This window comes from Manacus candei, unplaced genomic scaffold (genome assembly GCF_025592945.1).
Source record: "Manacus candei isolate 608988 ecotype Guabito, Panama unplaced genomic scaffold, ASM2559294v1 h1tg000107l, whole genome shotgun sequence".
In the NCBI taxonomy this organism is placed as follows: domain Eukaryota; kingdom Metazoa; phylum Chordata; class Aves; order Passeriformes; family Pipridae; genus Manacus; species Manacus candei.
The window spans coordinates 134,635-159,141 of record NW_026138155.1 but is presented as its reverse complement, the minus strand read 5'-3'; the positions used below and the strand labels follow the sequence as shown (position 1 = coordinate 159,141).

The 24,507-nt window shown below is 48.3% G+C and overlaps 2 protein-coding genes and 1 long non-coding RNA gene across 7 annotated transcripts; 2 read left to right on the top strand and 1 right to left on the bottom strand.

Moving 5' to 3' along the window:
* The first annotated feature begins 90 nt into the window (after window positions 1-90).
* LOC127461544 (C-X-C motif chemokine 2-like) lies at window positions 91-1,836 on the top strand. Of its 2 annotated transcripts, XM_051769443.1 has the most exons (4): window positions 91-320; window positions 854-989; window positions 1,272-1,355; window positions 1,456-1,836. In XM_051769443.1, the coding sequence occupies exons 1-4, from the start codon at window positions 257-259 to the stop codon at window positions 1,586-1,588; spliced, it is 417 nt and encodes a 138-aa protein (XP_051625403.1). In that variant the 5' UTR covers window positions 91-256; the 3' UTR covers window positions 1,589-1,836. The 2 variants fall into 2 exon arrangements, with proteins under 2 accessions (XP_051625403.1, XP_051625402.1); XM_051769442.1 differs by lacking the exon at window positions 91-320 and having other exon boundaries at window positions 840-989; window positions 1,272-1,836.
* A 1,612-nt stretch (window positions 1,837-3,448) lies between these two features.
* Window positions 3,449-24,468, bottom strand: CNOT6L (CCR4-NOT transcription complex subunit 6 like). 4 transcript variants are annotated; one of them, XR_007900126.1, is made up of 13 exons: window positions 21,682-21,953; window positions 11,697-11,818; window positions 11,298-11,484; window positions 10,722-10,807; window positions 10,481-10,570; window positions 9,643-9,711; window positions 9,188-9,345; window positions 8,461-8,615; window positions 8,037-8,188; window positions 7,108-7,332; window positions 6,451-6,653; window positions 5,637-6,202; window positions 3,449-3,761 (listed from the first exon to the last, which is right to left on the bottom strand). XR_007900126.1 is itself a non-coding variant. In XM_051769428.1 (12 exons), exons 2-12 carry the CDS (start codon window positions 11,806-11,808, stop codon window positions 5,990-5,992), a joined length of 1,650 nt encoding a protein of 549 aa, XP_051625388.1. In that variant the 5' UTR covers window positions 11,809-11,818; window positions 24,328-24,468; the 3' UTR covers window positions 3,449-5,989. The 4 variants fall into 4 exon arrangements, 2 of the variants coding, with proteins under 2 accessions (XP_051625388.1, XP_051625387.1); XR_007900127.1 differs by having other exon boundaries at window positions 3,449-3,758; XM_051769428.1 differs by lacking the exon at window positions 21,682-21,953 and adding an exon at window positions 24,328-24,468 and having other exon boundaries at window positions 3,449-6,202.
* On the top strand, window positions 14,083-21,541 carry LOC127461548 (uncharacterized). The gene is made up of 5 exons (XR_007900128.1): window positions 14,083-15,443; window positions 18,644-18,821; window positions 19,875-20,030; window positions 20,710-21,084; window positions 21,457-21,541. It is a non-coding gene; the product is annotated as an uncharacterized LOC127461548 (long non-coding RNA).
* Window positions 24,469-24,507: the final 39 nt, after the last annotated feature.

Below are 24,507 nucleotides of genomic sequence, written 5' to 3'. Positions count from 1 at the left end.
GCTCAGGGGGCAGCAGGGGCATGGGGGCACCAGCCTTTCCCCGAAAACATGGGGCGAGCAGGAGGTTTTAGGAGGCGGCCGTGGCGGTTTCCGCCTTTCTCGTGGGCCACGTGCGATGGGGGGGAAGCGAAGGCAGGGAAGTTGAAGCGTGGGGGCATCTCCTTTTTCCTCCCTCTCAGGCCCTTCCCAGCCTGTGAAATCCCCTCAGGGCTGGCTATAAGGCAGCCCCTGCATTGGTTCTGGGTGGGCAGCAAGGATGAGGCTGCTCCTGGCAGCGCTGGCCCTGCTCCTGCTCCTGAGCAACTTGGTGCCTGGGGGCAGTGAGTGGCTTTGGGGTGTCTGTGTCCCTCTCTAAATACCTGGATAGTGGCACTGGGTGTCCCAGATGGGGCTGAGTGTGGGCTCTGCTAAGCTTTCAAATTTGTTTCTTGCCTGTCTTTGAGCTTATCTTTCAAATTTGTCTCTCGCCTGCCTTTGAGCTTGAGTTTATCTTTTAAATCCTGTGGCTAAACTGGAGGGGGATGCCTGGGACTGGGGGATTTGTTTCATGCATTTAAGTTGCTTCTCTTCCAGACCCCTGTGAAACATGAGTGCTTGGTGGGTGGGCAGTGGGTTTAATTCATAAAATATTGGTTAAGTTTTCGAACCCTGCTGTTAAACCCCCTCCACACACAGGAAAAGAGGCTGTGCTGGGAGGGATTAGCCTTGCTGCAAACCCCATTAACACCAGCCCATCCCTGCAAGTGGCCCCATGAGTGTCTGGGATGGGATGGGATAATGGGGAGTGGAATGTCCCCCCAATCTGCCTCCCTTCGGGGGGCTGAGAGCTGGTGTGGGCTGCTCTGGGGCGCAGGTCTGTCGCTGGAGAGCCTGCTGACCAACATGAGGTGCAAGTGCATCAAATCGACCGCCCAGGTTATCAATTTGGGACTGATTCTCACCATCGACGTCACGCCGCCTGGTCTGCACTGCCGGAGGAAGGAGATCATGTAAGTGCAAAGTCTGGGAAGCAATCCCTGCAAGTTGTGGGTGCTTGTGTCCTCTCTGAAGCTCCCAAGTGTCGGGGTGACTCTTGCAAGGCGCAGGGCCGCTGCTGCCTGTTTTAAAGGGGGTTCACCCCGGTGTGGCTCTTTTGGGTCACGGCCCAAAAATCCCATCTTCCTGCTGTCCGGGGTGTGCCCATATCCATGCTGGGGAATTTTCTCTGTCGGTTGGAAAAGCTTTGGGGAAGGGGCGTGCGAGGGCGCTGAGGGGGTTTTGTGGCCCTGCAGCCTCACCTTGAAGAAAAACAAGAGGGTGTGCGTGGCCCCCGAGGCGCCCTGGATCCAGCTGCTCGTCCACAGGCTGACGCAGAGGTACGCGGGACAAAGCGGCATCTCCAACGCCCTGGCGGGGCGATGCCTTCCTCCTCACCTCTTCCGTCTTTCCGTTTCTTCCCTCCCACCCACCACGCAGGAATGCCGCCAGGAGGGCAGCGGCGGCGCGGCCGCGGCGGGAGGCTCAGCAGGGGCGGCCGTGCCCTTCCCCTCACGGCTCCCGCGCTCCGGCCCCGCCGCCGTCCCCATCCGTGCCAGCCCTGAGGCGCTGAATTCCCGCTGGGACGGCAGCGACACGACCGCTCCGCGCTGAGACACGCCGGGTGTCGCGGCACAACGCTGGCGCTTGCCCTGCTCCCGGGGTTTTGGCAGGGGCGGGAGCCTTTCCCTGCCGCCCGACCAAAAAAAGGCTTTATCCCCCTCAGGCAGCCGGCGTCTCCCTCCGAGTGGTGCGTGCCGCGATATTCCCGCAGGCTACCGCAGCCCAGCCTGGGCACCGTCAATAAATGATCAATGTGCTTCCCCCCATCAGCTGTGGCGGCTCTTTCTGCCCGGATTCGTGGAAAAATTGGGATTTTTGGGGCGGGCGGTTCGGGGTTTTGACGACCTCCCTTTTCCCAGCTGCCCGGAGGTTATGGAAAGGCTGGACTGCTTAGCTCTGGCAGCACTGGGATTCTCCCCAGGCCGGGTCTGTGAGGGGAGCCTGGGTTTCTGCTGTCCCCACTCCATGGGAATTCATGGAATAAGCAACTTTCTCTGTTTTTTTGCTCAGGTCTCAGTTGAAGGCTGTGGCTCTCGCATGTTTGGTGCTGAGGGCTGGTGTCAAACCCGGGGAGACCTATCCTTGTCCCTGTGTCAGGTGGGAACAGCAGCCTCTGAGGGTCCCCCGGATAGGGACGGAGCCGGCAAGGCAACACCACCTCCAGGGCAAGCAGCATTTCCCACCCCAGGGCACTCTCAATTTAAAGCAAAGCTGTTCTTTCCATAACACAGGGCGTAAATCCCCCTAAAATCGTAGCGTAAGCATGTCCGGGGGTGACACTGCAGCTTCCCCCCTTCCACGGGCACTTCCATCTCTTCAGGGACGGGACCTCATGGGTGCAAAGGCAGCACACAAGAAAGAAATCCGACTAAAAAAAAACCCCAAGCTCCCAAAATAATTGCTGTGGGATGGTCTCCAAAGAGGATAAGCCCAAGCACTGGGATTACTCTCTTCTTCCTCACTGTCACAGGGAGGGATTGCACCATACCTGGATCTAGAGCTTTATAATCTTCTCCTAAAATTGTTTCTAACCTAAAGTGATGCTTGGCAGAGAGGGTTAAGATGTAAGTGGTTCCCACCAGGTTCTCTTGGGGTTTGTGTTGTCTTGGAACACTGAAGGGAAGAGAGAGGGAGGGTCTGTGACCAAACTTGTGTAATCTTAGCAAAAAACTGCATGTACTTTGGGAAGACCCCCCAGAAGAACATCCCACCTCCATGGTGACCAAGCAGGACAAGGACCTGCTGCTCTGTGATGCTGATTTTAGCTGAACCACCTCCTGCTGCTCCCCTGTCCCAGCGTGCCAGGTAAGGATGTCCTTAAGTCCTTACCAGTCTTTCCCTAAATCACCTTCTGAATTAACTCTGAATTTCCACGCCACTTTCTCCCTGACCAAAACCAACCCCAGATTAGAAAAGGGATCTGAACCTTGGAGGTCTCAATTTCTCACTCACAATTTGTATCCGACATCTCCCCAGCCTGGGTGTGGAAAGCTGGTCTCCAAAAGCCCAATATTTGGGATTAAGTGGGAGCTGCAGATGCTCACCACTTTTGTAAAGTGAAGCTTGAGAGGGCAAATGTGGATTTAGGAGTTGGGAAGGTGGGAGCCCATCAGCCCTCCTAGTGTTACCTGAATGCTGGAGATCACGGTGAAGCTGCCTTCTGGAAAGGGGAAGAGTCCAAGATTTTGGATTTCTAGTCCATAAAACACAAAACAGCTGGGACACTCAGGAAGGAAAGCTTGTCTGGGACCCCACTAGGCCATACCTGGAGAAGGAAAGGTGGTCTGAGACCTCACTGGGCCATCCCTGACTGCTCACACTTGTTCCCGCTCCTTAGAGTGAAAGAAGGAAACAAAAATATTCAGCTGCATTGTACAAAATTCTCTTTTTATATATATATATATATGTATATATTTACACACACAAAACCCCCATATGGAACAGATTCACCAGGCTGAGTTTTAAAAAGTTGCTTGTAGAAGGGTGTTGGATTTTGTTTTCTCTGCTTGCTTTAGGCAGTGCTGTCGCTTGGAAGTGGACACCAGGCACCGTGTTTTTGAAAGGAAGGAGCAGGGAAAGGCTTGGAGCCTTTTTTCCAGATACTGGCTGCCACATGCTGGGAATTGAGGAGTGGTGATGGAGAGAACAGCTGGGAAAAAAGCACCATCCCCTCACTGCTCCTGCTGGGAAGGGAAAACAGAAGGGAGCTGGACAGGAGAAAGGCAGGTAAACATGTGCATTGACTGAAACATAAACAAGATTTTTTTTTTTTTGTGCAATGTCTGTTAAAAAAACATTTCTGTGTTAAAAACCACACGGTGTGATGGGTGTTGGGAAGTGCATTTGGCAGCAGAGAAAATCCAATGGAACACCTTCCCGCAATGGAATACTTCCACCTTTAGAAACCAAAGGAAAATCCAACTTGAGCAGCTCACGTTTGCCAGGGTTTGGGTTTTTTCCATCCCCATCCTCTCCCACCCTGATTATTACAAAACATTGGTGTTGGGTTTGTGTTTTTATTACTAAACTCCTCTGCAGTTCATAGACAACCATGGGTGACTTGGAAATTCCATTTTATACAAACAGCTCAAAAAAATACTGGGAGTGAAGTATGGTGGGAAACACTGCTCATGTTGGGAGTTACCACGCGTGGAGGAACAGGAGGAGCAGGTCAGTGCACACCTCCAGAGAAAAGCACACCCCCCCTTCCCAAAAAAACATACAACAGCTGGTTATGGAAAGGTAATGTCCACAGAATTAAGTTTTTCATGCTATTCTACTTTCCAGTACTCTCAAATCCATGTGCCATAGCCAGGTGGGGAAGGCTGAGGTATATTCAGAGATACCTGCACCCAGAGGAAAATCAATCTCTGTAAAGGGCTTTTTTTTTTTTTTTTTTTTTTTTTTTTTTTGGTTTTGGGGTTGTTGTTGTTTGTTTTTTTTTTTTTGCACAAATCAGGTGCCACACAGGAATTTTCCCCAGCTCCAATTGATCACAGACCACTAATGATGCCTCCGTTTTTTAGGCACTTCTTTTCCAAGGGAAAAGTTGTCGTTTGATTGAACCCATTTTTGCATTCTGGCCCACCCCACCCCCTCCCCAACCTCCAACCAGAGTCAGGGAACAGTTTCTCCTCTAAGTCTAATTGGGGTCTTTTTTTCCCCCTATGGATAATATCCACAACAAAGGAAATGTTTAATTAAAGAGAAACAGCCTGACTTGGCAGTTTTGCAAGACAGAAGATGGCTCCTTAGTATTTAAAACTAATTTCACAATTTAAATTGGACTTTTTTTTTTTTTTTAAAGTATACGAATGAGACATAAATATAGGCTTATCAATCTGCTTAAAAATTTCATTCACATCATGGAAAATGTTTTTCATTTATTAAAAATATCACATTTGGAGACTAGAAACAGTAAAGTGCATGAAAAGTTTCAAATAGAAATTCAAGAAAATCTTATAGCAGCAAAAAAGCAGAATAAAGAAAAACTTAAAAACACAGACACGACCTTTTCCTATCACTGTGCCTTTTTTTTTTTTTTAAACATTAAGCAGCCAAACAGGTTTGTGTTTTGTTTTGTTTTGTTTTTTTCAGAAAATTGCATCATGTTTAACACCTCTTCAGGCACAAGGTTTTGAACTGGCCACCCAGAGCATTAAAAGGAAGGAAAAAAGGATTTCCAACACATCCAAAGAGCATTAACAGTTGGGAAGGAACCAGCAGCTTTTTAATTCAACCCTGACCGACAACAGCTCCCAAATAAATTGGCATCAGGAGGATGTAGAGCTCGAATTTGATCACAGATATTTGGCTATCTTTGGTTTTCTGATAGTAGTGAGACGAGGGGCAGGGCCATGTCGCCAGTCATTTATAGTCATGTATTAAGTGCTTCACTAATGTGCAAATTTTATGTTGGATGCAGAGTTCGGTCTCTGTTTTGGGTTCAAACAAACAGTATTTCTAATATTCTTCCTACAAAACAAGCATCTCTAGTTTTGCTTTTCTTTGTCTGAAAAGGTTGGCTCATTTCGCCACGTTCTGGAAAAAAGCATTACCTTGAAATATGTTAAATGCCAAGTTATTAATCTCATTTGTCCGTTTAGAAGTGCAGCTTCCTACTGAAAAGAAAAAGCCAGTTTAAAATAAAATAAAAAAAAAAACCCAAACAACCCAAAACAAAAAATTAAATTAAAAACCTGGAAAGGGGAATAATACTTTGGTTCCAGCCCTAGTGCCAAATGATACCAATATGCACCAAAATGTGCAAAAATCTCATATCAAACACATAAGGAAAAAGGAGCTCGAAGCAGCAGCTTAAGGTTGGCCATACTTCACTCCTATATACTTGGATTTACAACTGTACAGGTCCGTGGGAACAGGTCCGTGCCCTTCCAGGGGCAGGGCGGCACTACCTCCGGCTCGGGAGGTGCACCCCGTTGACGAGAGGCAGGAGTGGAGGGTGGAGTTCCAGCTGGGTGAGCAGGGAGAAGTGGTCGGAGGGGATGTGGGGGTGTGGGCACCCAGTGATGTTGTTGTCCACCAGCCACTGAGGGTCCAAAGGCCCCAGGACTCCGAGCACGTTCATGTGGGTGTTGGAGTAGAAAATGTAGTCAATCACACCCTGCGGAGAGAGGGAGAGACACCGGCGTGAGAACAGGGACTGGCGAGAGGCACCGCCCTGGGACTGAGGTAAGACATCCATTCCCATTAAACCACTGGCCATAGCCAGGCTGGAAGCTCAAAAATTCCAGGAAACCATAAAGCTGCGAGCGGCAGGAACAGCACGAGTAGGAAGCAGCAACGAAGCGCTTACAGGGGCGGAGGGAAAGACACCCAAGGGCCAGGGAATTAAGACAAATCGCTGCTTACTTTGAAATCAAAAGTGTAATTGGTGTAAGGCATCAAGTTGTTCTCGTAGGCGCTCTTGAGCTGGAAGCCGTGCGTGATCCTGCCTTCGGAAGCTCCGTTCTTCCCGTTCCCACTGAAGTTCATGAGACACTCGTTGTAACGCAGCTCCTTGAAGTCCTTGTGGTTGTCAGCCACTATGCCGTTGCTTAAGTATTCCACCACACCTGTTGGCAAGGGGATTTAGGGACACAGGGAATGTTGGCCTCAGAGTTAAAAGCCAAAACACCACTAAGACATGTCAGGACATTGGAAAAGATGTTAACTAGCAAAGCAAAGCCCTCTCCTTAGGAAGTTTTTATCAGGAACTAGCACGTTTCCTACTTGTTATTGCTTCTCCAGGCACGGGGATTTATTTAATGATTTATTTAAGATCTATTTGTGCTTTCCTACCCTTTTGTGGGTACCACCAGCTTTCCTGGAGCATAGAGCCGACTACAGAAAGCAGGTGACTCAACCAGAGGACTCACAGTCTCTCCATTCAGATTCCAAAGACAGCTGTTCCTAGGGGAGCTTTCATCCATACCTACCCAGGGAAGTGGAAACCGCCCCGTCACCCTCAGAGGAAAACGAGGATTCAAACGCTCTAAAAGGCAAGTTAAAAATGAAGGTGAGTGTTACCTGAATCAGGCAGGGAGTTGAGATCCGCACACAGCACCAGAGGGATGGAGTTCAGATCTGCTGTCGGGCTGCTGGGCCTGCTCGAGGCTTTCTCCAGGATGTTTTTCAGTTCCGAGACAAACATCATGGTCTGGATGAGTTTCACATCTGAGTACTCGGGGTCCCAGTGCATGTGGGCATTGGCCACGATGAGCAGCTGCTTGTCCACGTGAAGCGATTTCATACCTGGACAGACAGGTACAATTCTGGCAGTGAAAGGTTGCTCCCACCTGTTAATCCTCGGGGTGTAGCTACTCAGGGCTCAGTGTCAGACACACCATCAGATGGATGTGTTTTCATTGCTCAGACCTGCTGATATGCCTGCAGAATGTACCTGGGTGCGAAACACTGTCGCTGTTTTTACTGTTTACCTGAGCTGCAAGGTGGGGCATAAAGTCCCAGGCAGCTCCTTTCAGGCCTGGAATTTAGCTGTTCTCTTCCTTTGAAGCCACCAAACCCCAGCCACGCAGACAGAGCAGGGTGGCAATTTTATCTATGTTGGAATTGTCTGCTGCATCTTGATCAAACTTAATGAAAATGTGACAGTCAGTCAATCAAGAGGCAGGAAAAGATACCTGATAATCTCCTTCTTCCACATCAGTATGTTAGCACTGACATCTAATTACTGGGGGAGGGTGGAAGGAGTCAATCAAGGGGAGAAAAAAGAGGGTTGAAAATAGAAGTTGAACATTATTGTCAACCACCGGTAAGAGCAAATGTGTGTAAATACAGTGGCCTTGGGAAAGCTGAGTTGTTCAAGCAGAATTTAACAAAGTAAGGAGGGACAAAAGCTTGGGAATAGTATTCTAGGAGATGGATTTACTAGAAATAACTCGTGCCTTTCTGTGGAACCAAATAACCCCTGGAAACACCACCACGGCCATACTCACTTGCTCCAAATAATTCCTTGTGCACCTCCAGCACCACGGCGACTCCGATGTTGTCCTTGGTCATCACTCTGTTCAACATGGCTTCCGAACCTTCCGAGTTGGCCATGGCCACCTGGTTGAACTCCACCGTGTGCTTCTGCACCAGCGTGAACCTGAGCCAACACAGGGAACCACCTGTCAGCAGGGGTGACCCACAGCCCCCGTGGTGCCACCGTGTGAAACCCACCACTTGTCTGTTCTCACAGCCCTCCCTCCGTCCCAAACCACTCCAGCTGTTTCTAGACGTGATCCGAAAGGTGTATTTTTGCTTCCGGAAACAGCGAAAACTCCCAAAGGGAGCTCAGGCTTTGGGAGACTTCATCCTAATCACTGAGAACTGTTCTGAGGTTTGAACTGTTTTTAAAAAGCTGCTCCTGCCCCTTACTTTTCAGTTTTGAAGAATATGGCGCAGCCATCCACATGCTTTTTCTCCTGCTCGGACATGATTTTGGCACGTGACTTCGGAGAGAAGAATCCGTCGTATCCCCGTTCCTTCAAGGCTGGCAGAAAAAGGGTGAAGTATTGCTCTGTTTCCACTTCCTGGAATTGAACACAAACACCTCAGGCTGAGAAGTGAAGGGGAACCCTTCCACGTGCCCACCTTGGCTTGCGGTCAGGAGCTCCCACCGGAGCGAAGAGCTGCTGTTTGCACAAGCCATGTCACTCCCTACACTGGGAGTGCTTCCTGCTGGGAACTTGTCTGCATCCCTGGACACCCTGGGATCCCTCCCAAAGGTGAAGTGACAGGTGTCTTTGGAATAGCAGGAGATTACACCTGGTATTTTTGACACTGGAATGCAGACACCGTCCTGAGTTAACATCTGGGAGAGGCTGACAGATATCCAGGAGGGATTGATATTTCACCTGGGAGCCCTTCGGCACAATGGTCTCTCACCGCTCTGGAATGAGACCTTCTCTTTGTGGTAACATTTGGGCTCCCAGAGGATTTCAGAGGTTGATCCCACAAGCACAGAGCTTGTATTGGGAAGCCCTGGAATTTGGTATCCAGCAGGTGACTATGATGTTCTCAAGGGAACACTTAATTCTAATTTAATGAACATTTAATTCATGTTTTCTGCTGCTGATGGAAAATGCAGTTACTTTCCAGTTACCTGAAGACTAATGATATCTGCATCACAGTTGACGATTTCTTCCATGATTCCCTTTTTCCTGTACTCCCAGTTGAGTGCCCAGGATGGGCAGTAGCCATAGAGCTGCCGGGTGGCGTATTTATCACACAACACATTGTAACACATAACTGTAAATGAAGCTGGAGGGAAAGGAAGAAAGAAAGGGAAAGGTTATCAACCTCTGAAAATTACAATTATGAACTCTTTCGCTTGGGCAGGAGTGGCTGGAAGAGTTATGACAAAGCCTAGCACAGAAAAGAAATACCAGCATTCCAGTCAAATGACAAAAATTGTATTTACAGCACAGCCATACGTTAATTGTTCCAGCACAAATGAACACAAATTGCTGTTTTCACTCTGATCCAGGAAAATGAAGCCCAAGGCGAGTTTTTCAGTGTGGTGTTGTGTGAACACAGGGGTAAGAACCACAGAGTTACCTGAGGGCAGAATTTGGTCTCGTTCTTTTAAAGTAATCCATGGCCTTGGAGGCAGCTGCTCTGGATGAACTACAAAAAAAATTAAAGCAGCGATTAATTCAGGGTTTCTGTTTGTAAGTTGTAATTTTTAAGTCAAAATGGTGACTGAACAGTAATGTGCTTTGTACCCTCAACTCCCCGAGTCTTTTTATGCTCCAGGGGAGGTGAAAATCATTTAAATGACTCTAGTAAGAGAAAAATTGTCAGTTTTAAGATTCATGACTGGTTTTGTCTCTTTTTTTCAGATTTAGAAGCACCACCGAAATATTCCTGCAGCTTGAATAATCTCCTTAAGAAGGAGGGGTAAATCCTGGTGTGCTTCAGACATCCCTTCTCCAAGAACCTTGCCCTATATCCATCATCCCTGCAGTTGGGGGACATCAAGTGGCAAAGCAGAAGGCCCAGTCACAGAACCAGAGAGCAGGATTTAAGTCAGGTACTGGATGTTAATGGCTTTGGTGTTTCTCAATCTAAATTTGACATTCTGTGTGCATTCAGATGATCACTTTTAGGGGGAACTACCAAAACGGCTTCAGCAAAGAAAACTTTGTACTGGGTTGGTAACTGAAGGGTTTCAAGCAGAAACCAGTGGGAGCAGCTGGCTGTGACACGGGAGAAGCTCAGAAAATCCATGTCAGCCTCTTGCAGGGTGTGTGAGGGTGTGTTTGTGGGCATGACTGGAGCCAACTGACAAGAACGCTAAAGCAGGTAGGAAACACTGCAGTGGATCAGAATCTTGTTTTAGCAGCAAACTCTACTTTTAAACCCCCCTTGTCCACCAGATCTGTAGGGGCTGTACCTGCTAGATTGTCAAGCATGTAGTTCAGTAGCTTTCGGGTTCCGTCTGGATCCTGGTAGAGGCTGAGAATATCTTGGGATAAAGGATTGCCTGCCAACAGCAGAAAACAGCAGTGGGGTGATGAGTGTAATATCTCACATGAACTGTCAAAAAGCCTCGAGGTGACAGAAAAAGCTTTTGAGCCCAGACCCCTCAGGAATTCCTGAGTACTTGTAGGATTATGGAACTGGAAGGAGCTCACCTTTCAAACCCAGGGTTTGTAGCTGGAAGAGCCGTCCAAGTTCATAAGGCAAAACCCGTAACAGATTGTTATTTAAAAGCAATTCCCTGCAGCAAATGCAAAAACACTCTGGGTGAGTATCACTGCACAAGAAAACTCCTGATGCACTGTACGCTGCTCATCTTCGAAGAGGACATTTTTCACCCTGAATTTATTATGGAAAGATATGCCAATCTTCCTGTGTCAAAGCACAAGGGAAATACACTCATTAGGGGGAAAAAAAAAAAAGCCACAAAACCTGCAAAACACAAAATGAAACCAAGGAGAATTTAAACTGCAGGCAATCACCAAGCCTCAAAGAATGTTTCAGAGCAGAAGACTTACAGTGATACAGAAGACTTACAGCTTACAGTGATGTATCAGTGATCAGAAAAGAAGGGCAGTGAAGCCAAAAGTAATTACTAGAACTGAAGCTCTGCACCAATCTGGAATTTTTCAGGATTGTTTGGAACACAAGAACAGAAAGCAAACTGAAATTCTCGCTCCCGATCCCACGATACAAAATTTTGAGAGGTCAACCGGAATAACTCCTCTCACCTGAGAGACACCATGTTTCCTAGTTCTGCTGGTAAACTTCTGAGTTTGTTGGATGACAGATCCAGGTAAACCAGATTGTGGAGCTTGGCAATATCAGGTGGAATGCGAGTAAGATTGTTGTCATTGAGGTGCAGAGCCGTCAGGTGCGTCAGCGACCAGAGCGACGAACTTAAGCTCCGCACTCTGCCTGGAAGAGAAGAGCAAGGAACCACCCCTTCACTCTGGAACCATCGGATACAAACTGCAGGGGACATCAGAATGATGAGATTTCCAGCGTGGAAGTCCAGTGCCCCTCCTCCTCCCCCAGAAAAACCACATTCACAACAGGATGCCCTGTCTGGAAGCGTCTGCTGTGATCTGGGGCAGCAACAACCGGAATTCAAACCCAAACCAACTCACCTGAGATCTCCAACTCAGCCCAGTGTGACTTCTTCCCGTTGGCTACCTCTTCTGCTGACATGATGGTGTAAATTCTGCGAGGATCTGGAGGATCATATTTTTCCTTTGGCATCCCTGTTAGTCTGAAAGACCACCACAAGCGTTACCATCTGCCACTCGACAGCGCTCCTTCATCGCCCTGCCCCGGGGACACTCGGCAATAACACGTCCTGGAGTTCATGTCTCATGTTCGTTAGCTCCCTTTTCCCATTAACTATCCAGCTTTTCTCTTTTGTGCTTCTTCGTGTTTGGGATCAGCCAAGACCTTTCCACTCCTAATGACCCAGGAGCTCAGGTAAAGTTCTTGTTAGTTCTGGGCACACGGGGCTCCAGCCCAGTGCAAAACAGGAATATCAGATGCACTCATGTCCTAAGGGCACACCAAATTCATCCCATCTCATTGTCCTGACTCTAGTCAGAAGGGAGCTCCAATGTCCCACTCAAAAATATCAGGAGAGATTTTCTTCCTATACCTCCCCAGACCGTTGTGCTGAGCAGGACTGGGTGTGTTTGGTTATAAAACACAAGCTTAGGTGAGTTTGCTGTTTCCTGGCCTTTTCTTCCCCAGACACACAAAATCCACAAGCCTCGATTTTACACAAATCCAAAGCAGCTGCTCCACAGGATGCAGCTTTTCCCCCACACCTCTCCTACAACTGGCTGCAATAGCTGTGAAGCTCTTAAAACAGCTACATTTGAGGAAACAAGCTGAGGTTTTTTTCAGCAAGTCCAACTAAAGAGACATCCCACAGACCCTTTACGAGCGTACAGCACTGCAGTTTGTTCCAGCTGACGCAGGCAGCCGAAGCCACGCTCCGGCATCGCACGGCAGCGGGAGCTGGCAGGGCTGTCCCCTGAGAAGGGTCTTGGTTACAGGTCTGCTGCTTCCTTCCCGAAGGCCCAGGGAAATTCCAGGGGCAAATGCGAGCCCCACATCTAATTATAGCCCCCTGCTATTTCCAGGTGAAGTCACACGGCGAGGAGAGCCATGGGATAAGAGGATTCTGCGCTCACACCGCCCGGAGCGGGGCCGTGAATGAACGGGTTACTTAAGGACAAGGGATTAGACCCGAAATCCTTCTCTCCTCGTCCCAGAACCCCAAAATCAAACAACACAAACAGGCCTTTCCCAACACAAACAGGCTGTGCCTTGGGAGTGCTAAATCTCTGGTGCTTGGGTTTTGCTGGATTTATCTTCACTCTTCAACAAGTGCATGTGCAGAAGAGGGGAGCACTTGAACAGATTTCTAAGGGGAAATGCAAAAGCTCTGAGGGGGAAAATGGAGCAGAAAGTCAGCAAAGGGTTTATGGCAGAAGGGAGCTTTTACAATCTCTGTGTCTTAATCATCAAACATTTGAACTGATCCAGGTGGGTCTTTGTTTTGCTGTTTAATCTGTCACACTCGAAACAATCTGTACTTTAGCACATCTGGACCCAGGGCATGGCAAACTTTGCTGTCCAGCTCCCAGGATCTGGGCAAGTGCTGCGTGGTGGAAGTCCCTAAACCCACGGTGGTGAGACCATCTGAGTCACCCAGTGCTCACGCCCAGCAGCCCAGAGATGAGCACTGCCCAGGTGACACCATCCGAAAGCTCCGGGACTGCAGTTTCCTCCCTGGCAGGGCACCCAATTAAATTATGTTGAAGTATCACTCATTAAGACAAGTGCTCTGCCAATTCAGAGTGATTTGTGGCTGTCAGAGGCCTTCCAAAGAAATGAGCCCTGAGCTGTGAGGCAAAGACACGCACATTTTTCAGCTGTTACTCACTTTAATATGGCTTTGAAATCGCAGTGAGTCAAACAGGCAGCAGTGTCATTGCCACAGTTACAGAAAAGGGAAAACAAACCTGAATCAAATATACTTTTTTTTTTCTTCTACATAACAGCAACATTGAGCAAGACTTGAAAGCCACTATGTGTATTTCTTTTTTTAGGCAAAAAACGAATTTTGCCTCGTTCCCATCTCCCACCCTGCTTGTCCTGGAACTAAAACAATATCCAGAAATCCCAGCCTGCTTTTGCTCAGTCTTCAGGGAGCTACACTGAGTTCCCTGAATCAGTTAATCCCAAAATCAGATGCGCATGAGTGCAAATTTTCGCTGGCTTTTCTTCTAAAGGCTCGCCTTGGAAAACTTCAGATTCTAAAACCTGCTCTCTGCTACAGATCTAGTCATGTAAACGTATAGTGTGACCCTGATTTCGTGTAAATCAAACACAAAATCTCTTTCTGATTTTGTGTAAATTAAAGAAAACCTGAAGTTGACAACACCGGTGCATTAGTAAGAACAATATTTAAGCTCTGGGGGTTCCTAACATAAGTCTTTGGGTCCAAGTCCATCCCCAAAAACCTGAAGCTCGCTGGCAGAGCAGGATTACTAAGTGTGGTCCCAGGTGAGCTTAAGCAGCCCTATCTTAGGTGTATATAAGAAGGGCCAGGGGCAGGTCCTGGGTTTGCCAGCAGTAGGCCTGTGCCTGCTTTTTTTTTTTGACTTCTGTTTTTTTTATGCTGTTTTACTGACTGCTTTTTTTGTGTATGGCCCACGCTGACTATCATTTAAAGCCTGGGAAAAAAAAAGGCATAATGGAACAGTACTGAAGGTGTGGAGTGTCAAAGAAGAAAGGCTGAGCTGCGAGGCTGCACCACAGGCTTTTTAATCTGAAGGTATGTTTTTCTGGGCAACAAACAACAGGAGCTTCTGGGTTTCAGACAAGCAGTCCCTTCCCCAGGGAGGGTAGAGGATGCATTTCTTAAATTACAGTGACTACAACACGTTTTGTTTAAGCTCTTTCATACCTCAATGCATAAATGAATTGCCTGTCTCTAACGAGGAAGCAAATGGAAAAGAGCTGTGGCTGCATCTCCCTGCAGCCCTGTGCTCACGGATGTCTGGAACAACTCCAAACCCTCCCTCCAGCAGAGTGACATTCTTTGTGATCCTTTTTTTTTTTTTTTTTTTCCCCAGCCTCTGTATATGGATGAGTCAAAGTGCTGAAGCATTTTGAAAACTATGCAGCAGACAGCCCTGAATCACTCCTCCTTCCTCTGCGCCGGCCAGCCCCTTCCACAGGGTGAGCCCTGCCAGGAATCACCGGTGCTGACGGGGCGGGAGCGTGTGCGTGTGTGTACACACGGGCACGTGTTGTTTAACGCTGGGAAGTCGGACTGGGAGCCGGAAAACATTTATATCTGTTGATCTATGATGTGAATATCTGTTTACGTGTTTTGTAAGCAGGCCCGAACGGCTGCAGAGGGAGAGGAGAAAGGCTCTTGTCTGCACTAAGAGTGCTCTGCTTTCAGGAGTGTGTGACAAAAGTCTCCCCGTTCTGGCCTCCCTAAGGAGCTGAGAAGCACAGCCAATACCCACTAATACAAAAACTGGCTTAAGTACTCTGGGAGGGGGGAAGGAAAATCAGGAAAATAAGGTCTTTTTTTTTAAGGGTATGTTAGGGGGATTTTAAAAAACACTAGTAATAGTGGGATATGTATAGATGTGTTAGCTTAAGGTAAACTACTTTGTATATCCATATATATGGTATCTACTGTGCATATACCAGCAGGAAAATATTGAGGAGTGGGGAATTTTGATAGCCTTTTGCTTGGATCTGAGCCTTCTTCATGGTTCTTCCCTGCAGGAATGTGTCCAGCCACCTCTGTGTCCGCTGTCTCTATCAAGAGCCCAACGAGCACCCAGAGTGTACCATCCCAGGTAACTCTCTCTTTTCAGTTTCTTATTCCAAGTAACCTGTTTGGGAGCAAAGATTAGCAGGGAAACAAATACAAATGCCTCCTCGTGGGTTTTAAATTAAAAAAAAACCCCAAAAACAATTTCTGAGGAGATTTCAAATGATCTTAGAGGAAAGTATAATCAAAGTACATAAATAGAGACTCCTTGGCCATGAGTAAGTATCCTACAAACAGGAAGAGAGTTAAACATCTTTGCAACCCTCAGGTTCAGCCTTTCAGTTCCTTAACTTGAGGCTTTTGGGGATCTCTGTACTGGTGCTGATAGGATGGAGAGCTGTTCCTCTCAGGTGTAATTGGCCAGGATGTTTGTGCTGGGAAGGAGAAGGGAACAGACTCAATCCTCTCTGGCACAGAGCACAGGGAAATAAAAATTGGTGGTGGGAACAGGGACAGGTAAGAAGTAACCATGAACCTGCAGCTGGCAGTAAATTCAGCAGTGGTGGGATCTCAGGGGGCTTCCTGTTATCACTCCAACAAAGACCATAAAAGGCCAGACAAACAGAGCAGTCATAGAAGCAAACCCTGGAGAAAACCATTAAAAGCCAAGGGGAGGAGCGGGAAGGGAGGGAACGAGCTGTATTTGATTAATTCTAGAGCCAACTGGCACACACTTGATGGAAATGTTAATTGTCCTACTGACATATACCCACTAGTTATTCCCCCCTTTCCTCATCTCCTCTAAATGAAGCACAGACTCTTTTCTTAAATCACAGGTAACATAAGAATATCCAGGTTTCCACCCTTCCTCTTCCTCCGTGTCACACCCCCACTTATAAGAACAGCTGAACTATTTACTGCATGGCAATACTAAATAGCATTACGTAGGGAATTTTTATTTCTGTACTTAGTTAACATTCAGTTTTCACTCCAAAAGAACAGTTTCTGCTCTGCTGGAAGTAGCCAGTTACCTCTCATTGTGTGCGTGGCAGCTCCTGAATATCTGCACCGAGTCACAGAGTGATACCTGCCTTGGTCTGCAGGTGCCTTTTATACTTTTATGCTTTCAGAGGAGCTCTTGGGGCTGGTTTACATGCAAACACGGGGCAGGTCACTCCCAAAAAGTAAGGCTCTGCTTAACAGAAATGCTGACAAGGGGCTATTATAGAGCAAGAAGCGTTTCAACAGCCAGCCTGTAAATAAATCTAATCAGAAGCCCCCAAAGGGCTGGTTTAAATAGTATATTTATTTATTTACGCAAGTATCTCGCAGCGTTCCAGAGAAATGACCCATTTGCAATGCTGCTCCAGCCCCTGGAGAGTGCTGGGCTTCTAATGAGATCCAGGACAGAGTGGCTTAAAGGATTAGGAACTGAAGTCACTGGGAGCGTGGGGAGGGAAGCAGCCAGTGCCGGATCAAGACAAAAACGCTGTCCTGGGCTGTGGGCACGGGGCAGAGCTTAAAGCGGGTTTTCCTAGGACTGGTTTGACAGCCAGAGGACTGGGGAGACAGAAAACTCCCAGCAGCCAGAGCAGAGTAAGCTCCAAAGTGCTGATGTGTGTGAAAGTCCCTCGGAGCCGTGAGGGAAAGAGCTGCTTTATTGACAAGCCTGATCCGACAGCCATTCAGTCACCGCTTAGGAATGACAAAGACCCTGCTCAGGTTGCTGCCAGCCAACACCTTGTCTCATTCAACTCCTTGAGATCAATAACTGGAGAGGAGTCAGCTATCGACCTATTTTTTGAGGGAAAACTCCACCGGAATCATGAATCGGTAAACGGGGAGCGGCCTTCTCAATGAACCTTTCTTTAAAATACAGCTGGAATCATCAATAACCTTTCATCCCTCAAAGAAAAGTTTGTGCTAGGAGAAAAGAAGTGAGATTATTTCCACGGCCACGACGTTATATTCCCCTTTCAGTGGGAGGCTGGCAGCACTTTCACAAAATAAGCAAAGCCCAGCAACACTTCAGCTACTCTCCCTCCACGATTGAGAGATAAGGCCCGGCTTATCACCCACAATCTGTTCTTCCCAGCAATAATTAACAGCCTGCCACCATAAAAACTCACTGCAGACAGCTTTAAAGTTACAAGGTCTGCCCTGTTCAGCTACAGGTAGGTTTGGATGAGTCAAGATTTTAAAAGAAAGGAAGACAAAGGAAAAAAAACCCAAAGGAAAAAGTACACACCAATAGTGGAAACTGTTTTGCAATCGTTGGCACAATAAATGAGCCCAGTTTGAACAGGCCACAGGATGCTGCCCCAGTGCTCAAAGTAGCTGGGCTTGTATGCTCAGGATAAGAGGGAAGGGATCTGTTTAAAACAAAGCAGTTTATAGGCATAAACCCTGTTCTGCATAGGGTATATTTAAATGTACTTTGCTTTTTAAATCCAGGAAGTAAAAAAAGCTTGTCTGATAGCCTGAGCAAAGCATATTATTTGGATATCGAAAGACTGTTCAGCTGCTTCTCTATCTGATGATCCCAATCTTTCCCACGAGCATCTACACCATACTTAAACTCCCAAATAGAATCACAGACTGGTTTGGGCTCCAAGCCCCTTCCATCCTGGCCTTGGACACTTCCAGGGATGGGGCAGACACAGCTTCTCTGAGCAACCTGTGCCAGAAGAGATGTTGAACCTGTGTGGGTTCCTCTGTTCGGCCACTCAAAGGGATTTCACCTAAAGCCACGAAAAAACTTTGGCAAGTTTTGCTGAAGGTTTTCAAGTAGGTTGGTTTTCTGATATTTCTCAATATACTGGCAGGTGAGAAGTTAATTGCAGATTTCTCTAAAAGGAAGTTAAAGAAGAGAAATACAGTCCAAGCCATCCTGCTTTAGAGAAATGGAGTGTAGAGCAAGAGCACAGACCCAGTGGTACGTGCAAGAGGCAGGTATGGATTCAGGAATGCTGAAGCCTTGTTGACAGCTTCAGGTTTTAAACCACATAATTTTCCAAGTAGAAAATGCCTGTGAGTTATACTCATCTCCCCCACGTACACGTCCAGGGTTGTTTTGTCCAGACCTGCCATGAAATAAATGGCCAGTGATTTAAAACTGAACTATTCCACCTGCCCAGACAGTACCTGGAAGCAAGCAGAAAAACACCTCGCAGTTCAGCACAGGACTAGTCTCAAACCTCCCGGTCTCAAAATACTTAATAGATGTGCTTCTCTCGCCCACTCAAAATATTCCTAATTTGTCTGGTGAACTCCACTCCCTCACAGCCTTTTGCTGGAGACTAAGGAGGAGAAGGAAGAAGCTCCTTGCACAGGTACAAACATGTGCCTGCAGACGGAACTGCTCCCGGTGGTAAAATGCAGTTTGGCCGGAGGAAGAACTGCAAGCCAAGGGCCAGCTGACAATGGGAACCCGGCTCTTCCTGGCACCTGGGACTGTGTTCTGGTATGTGAGAAGTCATCTGGCCCCGCTCTCCTTTTGCTTTCTTAACTTTCCAAAACAAAAAGGGATTCAGAGGAAAGGCGTTCACAAGTGGAAATTTCGGCGGGGCGGGGAATTCATCCTGTGCTGGCTCCTTCCAGGGCCAGCTGGAAATCAGCGGGGCAGAAGAAAGAGAAATTGAGGAAGCAGGAGCGAGTTTGCTGGAACTCCTCTCAGTACTGCCCCGATGGGCTTTTTCCTGCCCGGTGCTGCAAGTTCCACGAGGCCCAGAAAATGTGGAAAGGAGTGTTTTCTTTTACCTGGAGAGGGCAGGGACTGAGCAGTGCATTCCAATACGTGCTCCAACAAGGAGAGAGCGAACCAGCTCTTTGGAAAGGCCAAGAAAGGCTGGCAGTTCCACAGGGCTGGCAGTGGTTCCTGTCTGTGCTGATCCCCATGGATGACTGGGTGACACCTTCACATTTCCTTGTGAGAGTTTAAATTCTGCTCCAGCTCCCAGCCTGGAGCAGGGAGAAGAGCAAAGGATATTCTCCACGTGGAAAAAAGAAAAGCTAAACACCTGCAGAAGCAAGTCTTCAGCGCTCTCTCTAGATTGTTCCTAAAGCCAAGCCAGAGCCTTTTGAGAGGGCCTTTAGATTGATTTCTTGGGAAGGGGAAAAAAAAAAAGAAAGCAAAACTAATTTGTGATTAGAAGGCACAAAGATGTTCACTCAGATGGAAGCATTCCTGAAAAGCGAGGGGGAAACTACCCGAGCAATTCATTCAGCTGCCCTAGAGGGTAAACAGTGAACTTGAGCACCATCCACAAATCCCGATTATTATTAACAGCTTGACCAAAAGCTTATGGTTTTTGTAGTTCTCTTTGTACTTGTGAAATCTGATGGACTGAAAAAAAAATACGTTTGACACCAAAGCAAAGAGGGGGGTCCCTCTGCAGCAACACGAGGCTAAACATTCCTCCCTCTCCTGCACTTTGTGGAGCTGCCTCAGCCCAGAAATAGTTTTTGGCCTTTACAAAAAGCATTTCAGATGTTTAATTGGGTCTTTACTTTCTAGCAGTTGGAAGCAGCAGTCTGGGGAGCTGCTGACTTGCAGCAGCAACTGTGGATGAAGGACCCTTAATCGGGAGCTTTGGTTCGCATTCCCATTTCCAACACAGCCTCCAGAGACCACGGGTGTGTGCATAACTTGGGAAGAGGAAAGGCTCCACAGGTAAATCATAAATGCCATTAACCACTTACATCAGGAAATGCCAAAGCAGGGGTGGACACACACACAGAGCCTTATCTGCTCCTTGGTTACAGGTGCAGGTTACAAGGTGAAGTTAAACTACTGGTGTGCAAGACACCCGACATCTCAGTGGGGCTCTGTCCCATTCCTTGCTGCAGCTTCCAAAATCCCTCTGGTTCACTCACTGCACCTGAGTTGTAGCTAAAACTGCCTTGGAGCATTTTTCTGAGTGATGGTCTAACTTCTCCCCTTGAGAGGGATAAAATGTGTTCCTTGTAGAACACCATATAGTGTATTTCTGCCTATCTTTAATCCCATTTCAGTGACCACTTGTCAAACTGCTTTCTGGTGGTGTCTGAACACTCCTGAAGTTGCTTTTTGGGTGATGCCCAAGAAACTGCAAAGCTTTTTCTTCTAAGCAGGGCTCCAGAGAGATTTTCTTCCACTGCTCTCTGTTATTCAGAGTAAGTTCAGCTTGGGTTGAGGAGTGTTTTTGGGGTAGAGTGGGGTGGATTTTTTTTCGTCTTCTCAACTCTCCTCATACAAGCCTTTTATGACACAGAAGGAGACCAGCAGAATTCCAGAACTATTGTCACCACCTAAAGATCTTGATAAAGAAACACCCTAAAACAGTCTCTTTTTTTTTTTTTTATCATTACAGGTGACATGGAGAAGCTGCACAGCCAAATCACTGAAACCCAAAGAATTAATCAGGTGAAGTTACACTGTGAGCAGCACCCAAGCCTTGATTACAGCCTGTCATCAAGGGAACCACAGAACTTGGACAAAAAAAAAAAAATATTACAAGAGGCTTAGCATTTAATGCTCTAAAGTAGTAAATCCACAGCAAATCCTCCTGAATCTAAATATGCCTAAGACATATTTTAACTTATTTTTTAAAGTTTTCTCGAATGCCATCTTACACTCCCAAACTAAGCTCCACTGTTGCTTTTGCTTTCTCAGTAGTATGCAAATCGGGTTACATCCCATGCCTCGAGTGCCCTTTTGGCATCCCAAAAGCTCCTTCCAATAAACAGTAAGCAAACCATTTATTTGGATTTATCTCTCTTTTTAAACTCAAGTAACCTGCAAGTGTCTTCTGATAATTTTTTAGAATTTTTGGGGGGCAGTTCAAAAAGGTTTGCTTAGATATTATGCATGTTACAGATACATAATTTTACCCCTTAAAACCAGAATGACCTCCTGCAGGTTTTAGTAACCAAAAAAAAAAGAAATACACCTCCCCACTTGTGCACATTGAGTCTGAACAAAAAAGTCAGCAACTGCTGTGATCTACCTAAATGTAAGTTTTAATTCTTGGTGGTTTAGATTTAAATTAAGTAGAGACTTACCCAGTGTGGAAATTAATTAATTTTTCTCCACTGGTGCCTTTTCATTTTCCTACCAGAGTCCACATGCACCTTGGGATCACCTTCTGGCTTATTTCTCCTAAGACTGGTGTGAAAGCTCAACTTGGTCAAAAGCCTGCCTGGGTTTTTGGCAAAACCAAGGATGTCAATGGAAAACAACCCCAGTCCACACGGGAAGAAAATAATCCCAGTTTTAACATGAAATGGAAGTTTTACCAATGCCTCTGGACCAAAAGAAAACAAGCAGCTTTTACATCACTTACTTCCACAAGAGAATTCCCACTGCAAACTGATGGAGCTCCTACAGATTCTGGATAGGAAGAGGAGAGCCACACACAGCAAATACACGCGGAGCAGCCGTCCCTTCCCTTCCGAGCCAGGCAAACAAACACCTGACCACGCTACATCCCTGGAAACACGGTGCTCTACTGGCAGACAGGGAAAAACAGCCTTTAAAAAACGAAAACAAGCTCTATCAGTAAAAGTGCACTTCTGCAGATAAACTGCTCCTGCAGCTGGGACTTCTGCTGGCACAGCTCTGTCGGTCACGGGTCACACTCCGGCACCGCGCGCGCAGACAGAGCTGTGCCAGCAGAAGTTTGCCGTGCAAACCTGGGGGGAAACTCGGGAGCCGCTAACGTGGATCTGCAAAGGCCTGTGTTTTTCCAACAGTCTGACCATGAGGAGCCTGTCTTACCCCTGGCACGTGAATCTCTTGCTTCCAAGCACAGAAGAAAACTGGACTTCACACGGGAACACGTCAGTGCCTCTGAGCCATTTACACTGCACTTTATCCTTCAATTAAATACACAAACTGAGCGAGGAAGAGCCCCCGTAGGAAGGGAAGATAAAAGGGAATAAATTAAGTTGTGCTGTACTTCAGCCCTTGGAGCAGCCCGCCCTCACTTTTAATAGTAAGAAGGGAACAAAACTGAAAGTGTTTAACGGGATTTGTTTAGCAGACAGCAGAGCATTGCAGAATTTCCACTGCTCCGTGAAACCCAACAGCTGAACTGTAACAGGACTTTTGGCATCTTCAGAAATCCCCGGAGGAGATTTAATGCCCGAGTTGGTGCTCAAGCAGAAGTTCTGTTTGGGTGAGTCCACACGATACTGCGGATCGTTATTCCAGAGCACGGAGCAGCGAGATGTCAGGAGCGCGCGCTGCCCATCTGCTCCGGAGAGAAATTATAAAATCAAGCTGGAAGTAACCTCCCACCACCCTCTGGGAGGGGAAGGAAAGCCACGGAGAAGGGCTACGTCCAGGAAGTTGGGTCAGGCTGCGGCGCAAAGCAAACCTCAACCGTCCAGCACGTGGGAGAGGGACGTTTGGCAGCACAAATTTCCCCATTTTCCATAGGGAGAACACAGAAGTAAAGTCCCTGGCAGTCCCGCGTTTGTAGAGGCCGTGCTCCGCCTTCCTCAGAGCTTTCTGGCCCTCCAAAGCGGGACACAGCTTCTAGGAATTCCTTGGGTTGTGTCACGCTGTCGTTAGAAATAATGTACTATTTTTTTTCTTTTTAAAAAATAAACACACGAACATCACTTTCATCAGCAGTCATGTCTGCGCACCCTGAGTGACTTCAGGGTGGGGTGTTCTCCCCTCCAGGTTAGTTTTGAGTGGTGGGGGAGTGTCACAGAGAGGGGAGGACACAGGTATGAATTTAACTGTAGGAAATTCCCCGCTTAACCAAGGCCACCTAGAATCTTTATCAGCAGGCCGGCTCCTGAGAAGCTGCACCTCCCCAAAACAAATACTCAGCCTATTCAAAGTTTCCAAAATGGCCCGATTAAAGCCACTGGTCTAAAGATTTCCAGAAGGTCAGACAAAAGCTGGTGGAGCAACTGAGCCCTTGGCCATGTTTACCACCAGCACTTCAGTTTAAAAACCAAGTCCCAAACTGGGACAAAAACTCCGTGTTCAGGTGTGTTCTACTATTTGCAAGCACTGTGGCCTGGGCTGGCAGCACAGATTTTATTGCAGGTGATGTTGCTGTCATCTTCCTTCTACGGGACTGCTGTGGACCACTGGGAAACCACTAGGGAAAGGTGGTGAGACTAGTGACCCTCACCACAAACACACCCTCACTCCACAAACATCCTTTGCCAAAAAACACCCTCATCAACCTCCTGGAGGGTCACCCACGGTACCAGGTGAAGGTCCCATTATGGGACGTGGGCTGGCACGGAGGAAGCTGCGGCCAAGTTCTTGTCCCACAGCCGAGCTTCACCCCATGCTTTGGGTTCACCCCATGGCCAGGATTTGCCCCACGGCCGGGATCTGTCCCGCAGCTGAGGTTCACCCCATTACTGGCGTTCACCCTGTGGCCGGGATCTGCCTCACGGCCGGGATTTGTCCCATGACCGAGGTTCATCCCATGGCCAGGATTCACACCACGGCTGGGATTCACCCCACGATGGGAATTTACCCCACGACCAAGATTTGCCCCACGACTGGGATTCACTCCATGTCTGGGATTCGTCCCACGACTGGGGTTTATCCCATGGCCAGGATTCGCTCCACGGCCAGGGTGTGCCCCATGACCGGGATTTACCCCACGTCCGGGATTCACCCTTCGGCCAGGGTTCACCCCATGGCCAGGATCTGCCCCGTGATCCGTCCCACGGCCGAGATCTGCCTCACGGCCGGGACCGGTCCGCTGGCTGAGCTTCAACCCCAGGGCCGGGACTCGCCGCCCGGCCGCGGCTCCCCCCCCGGCCGCCCCCCGCAGCCCCGCGGCATCCCCGCCGGCCGCCCGGGGCTCGGCTGCAGCGCCAACCGCGGCCTCCGGGGCCGCGCCGCGGGGCCGATCCCGCTCCCCCCGCGGGGCCGTGCCCGCTCCCCCCTCACGCGGTGCCGCCGGCGGGGCCCGACATGGCGGCGGGGCCGCTCCCGCTCCCCCGCTCACCTGCATACGGCGCGGCGGGGCGGCGGGGCCGGCGGGGCGGCGGGGCGGGCACCCACGACATGCGGGCGGCGGCCCGCGGGCGGCGGGGACGGAGCCGCGGGGCCCGGGCGGCGACGGCGGCGGCGGCGGCGGCGAGCAGGAGGAGGAGGAGGAGGAGGAGCGGCGGCGGCCGGGGAGCGG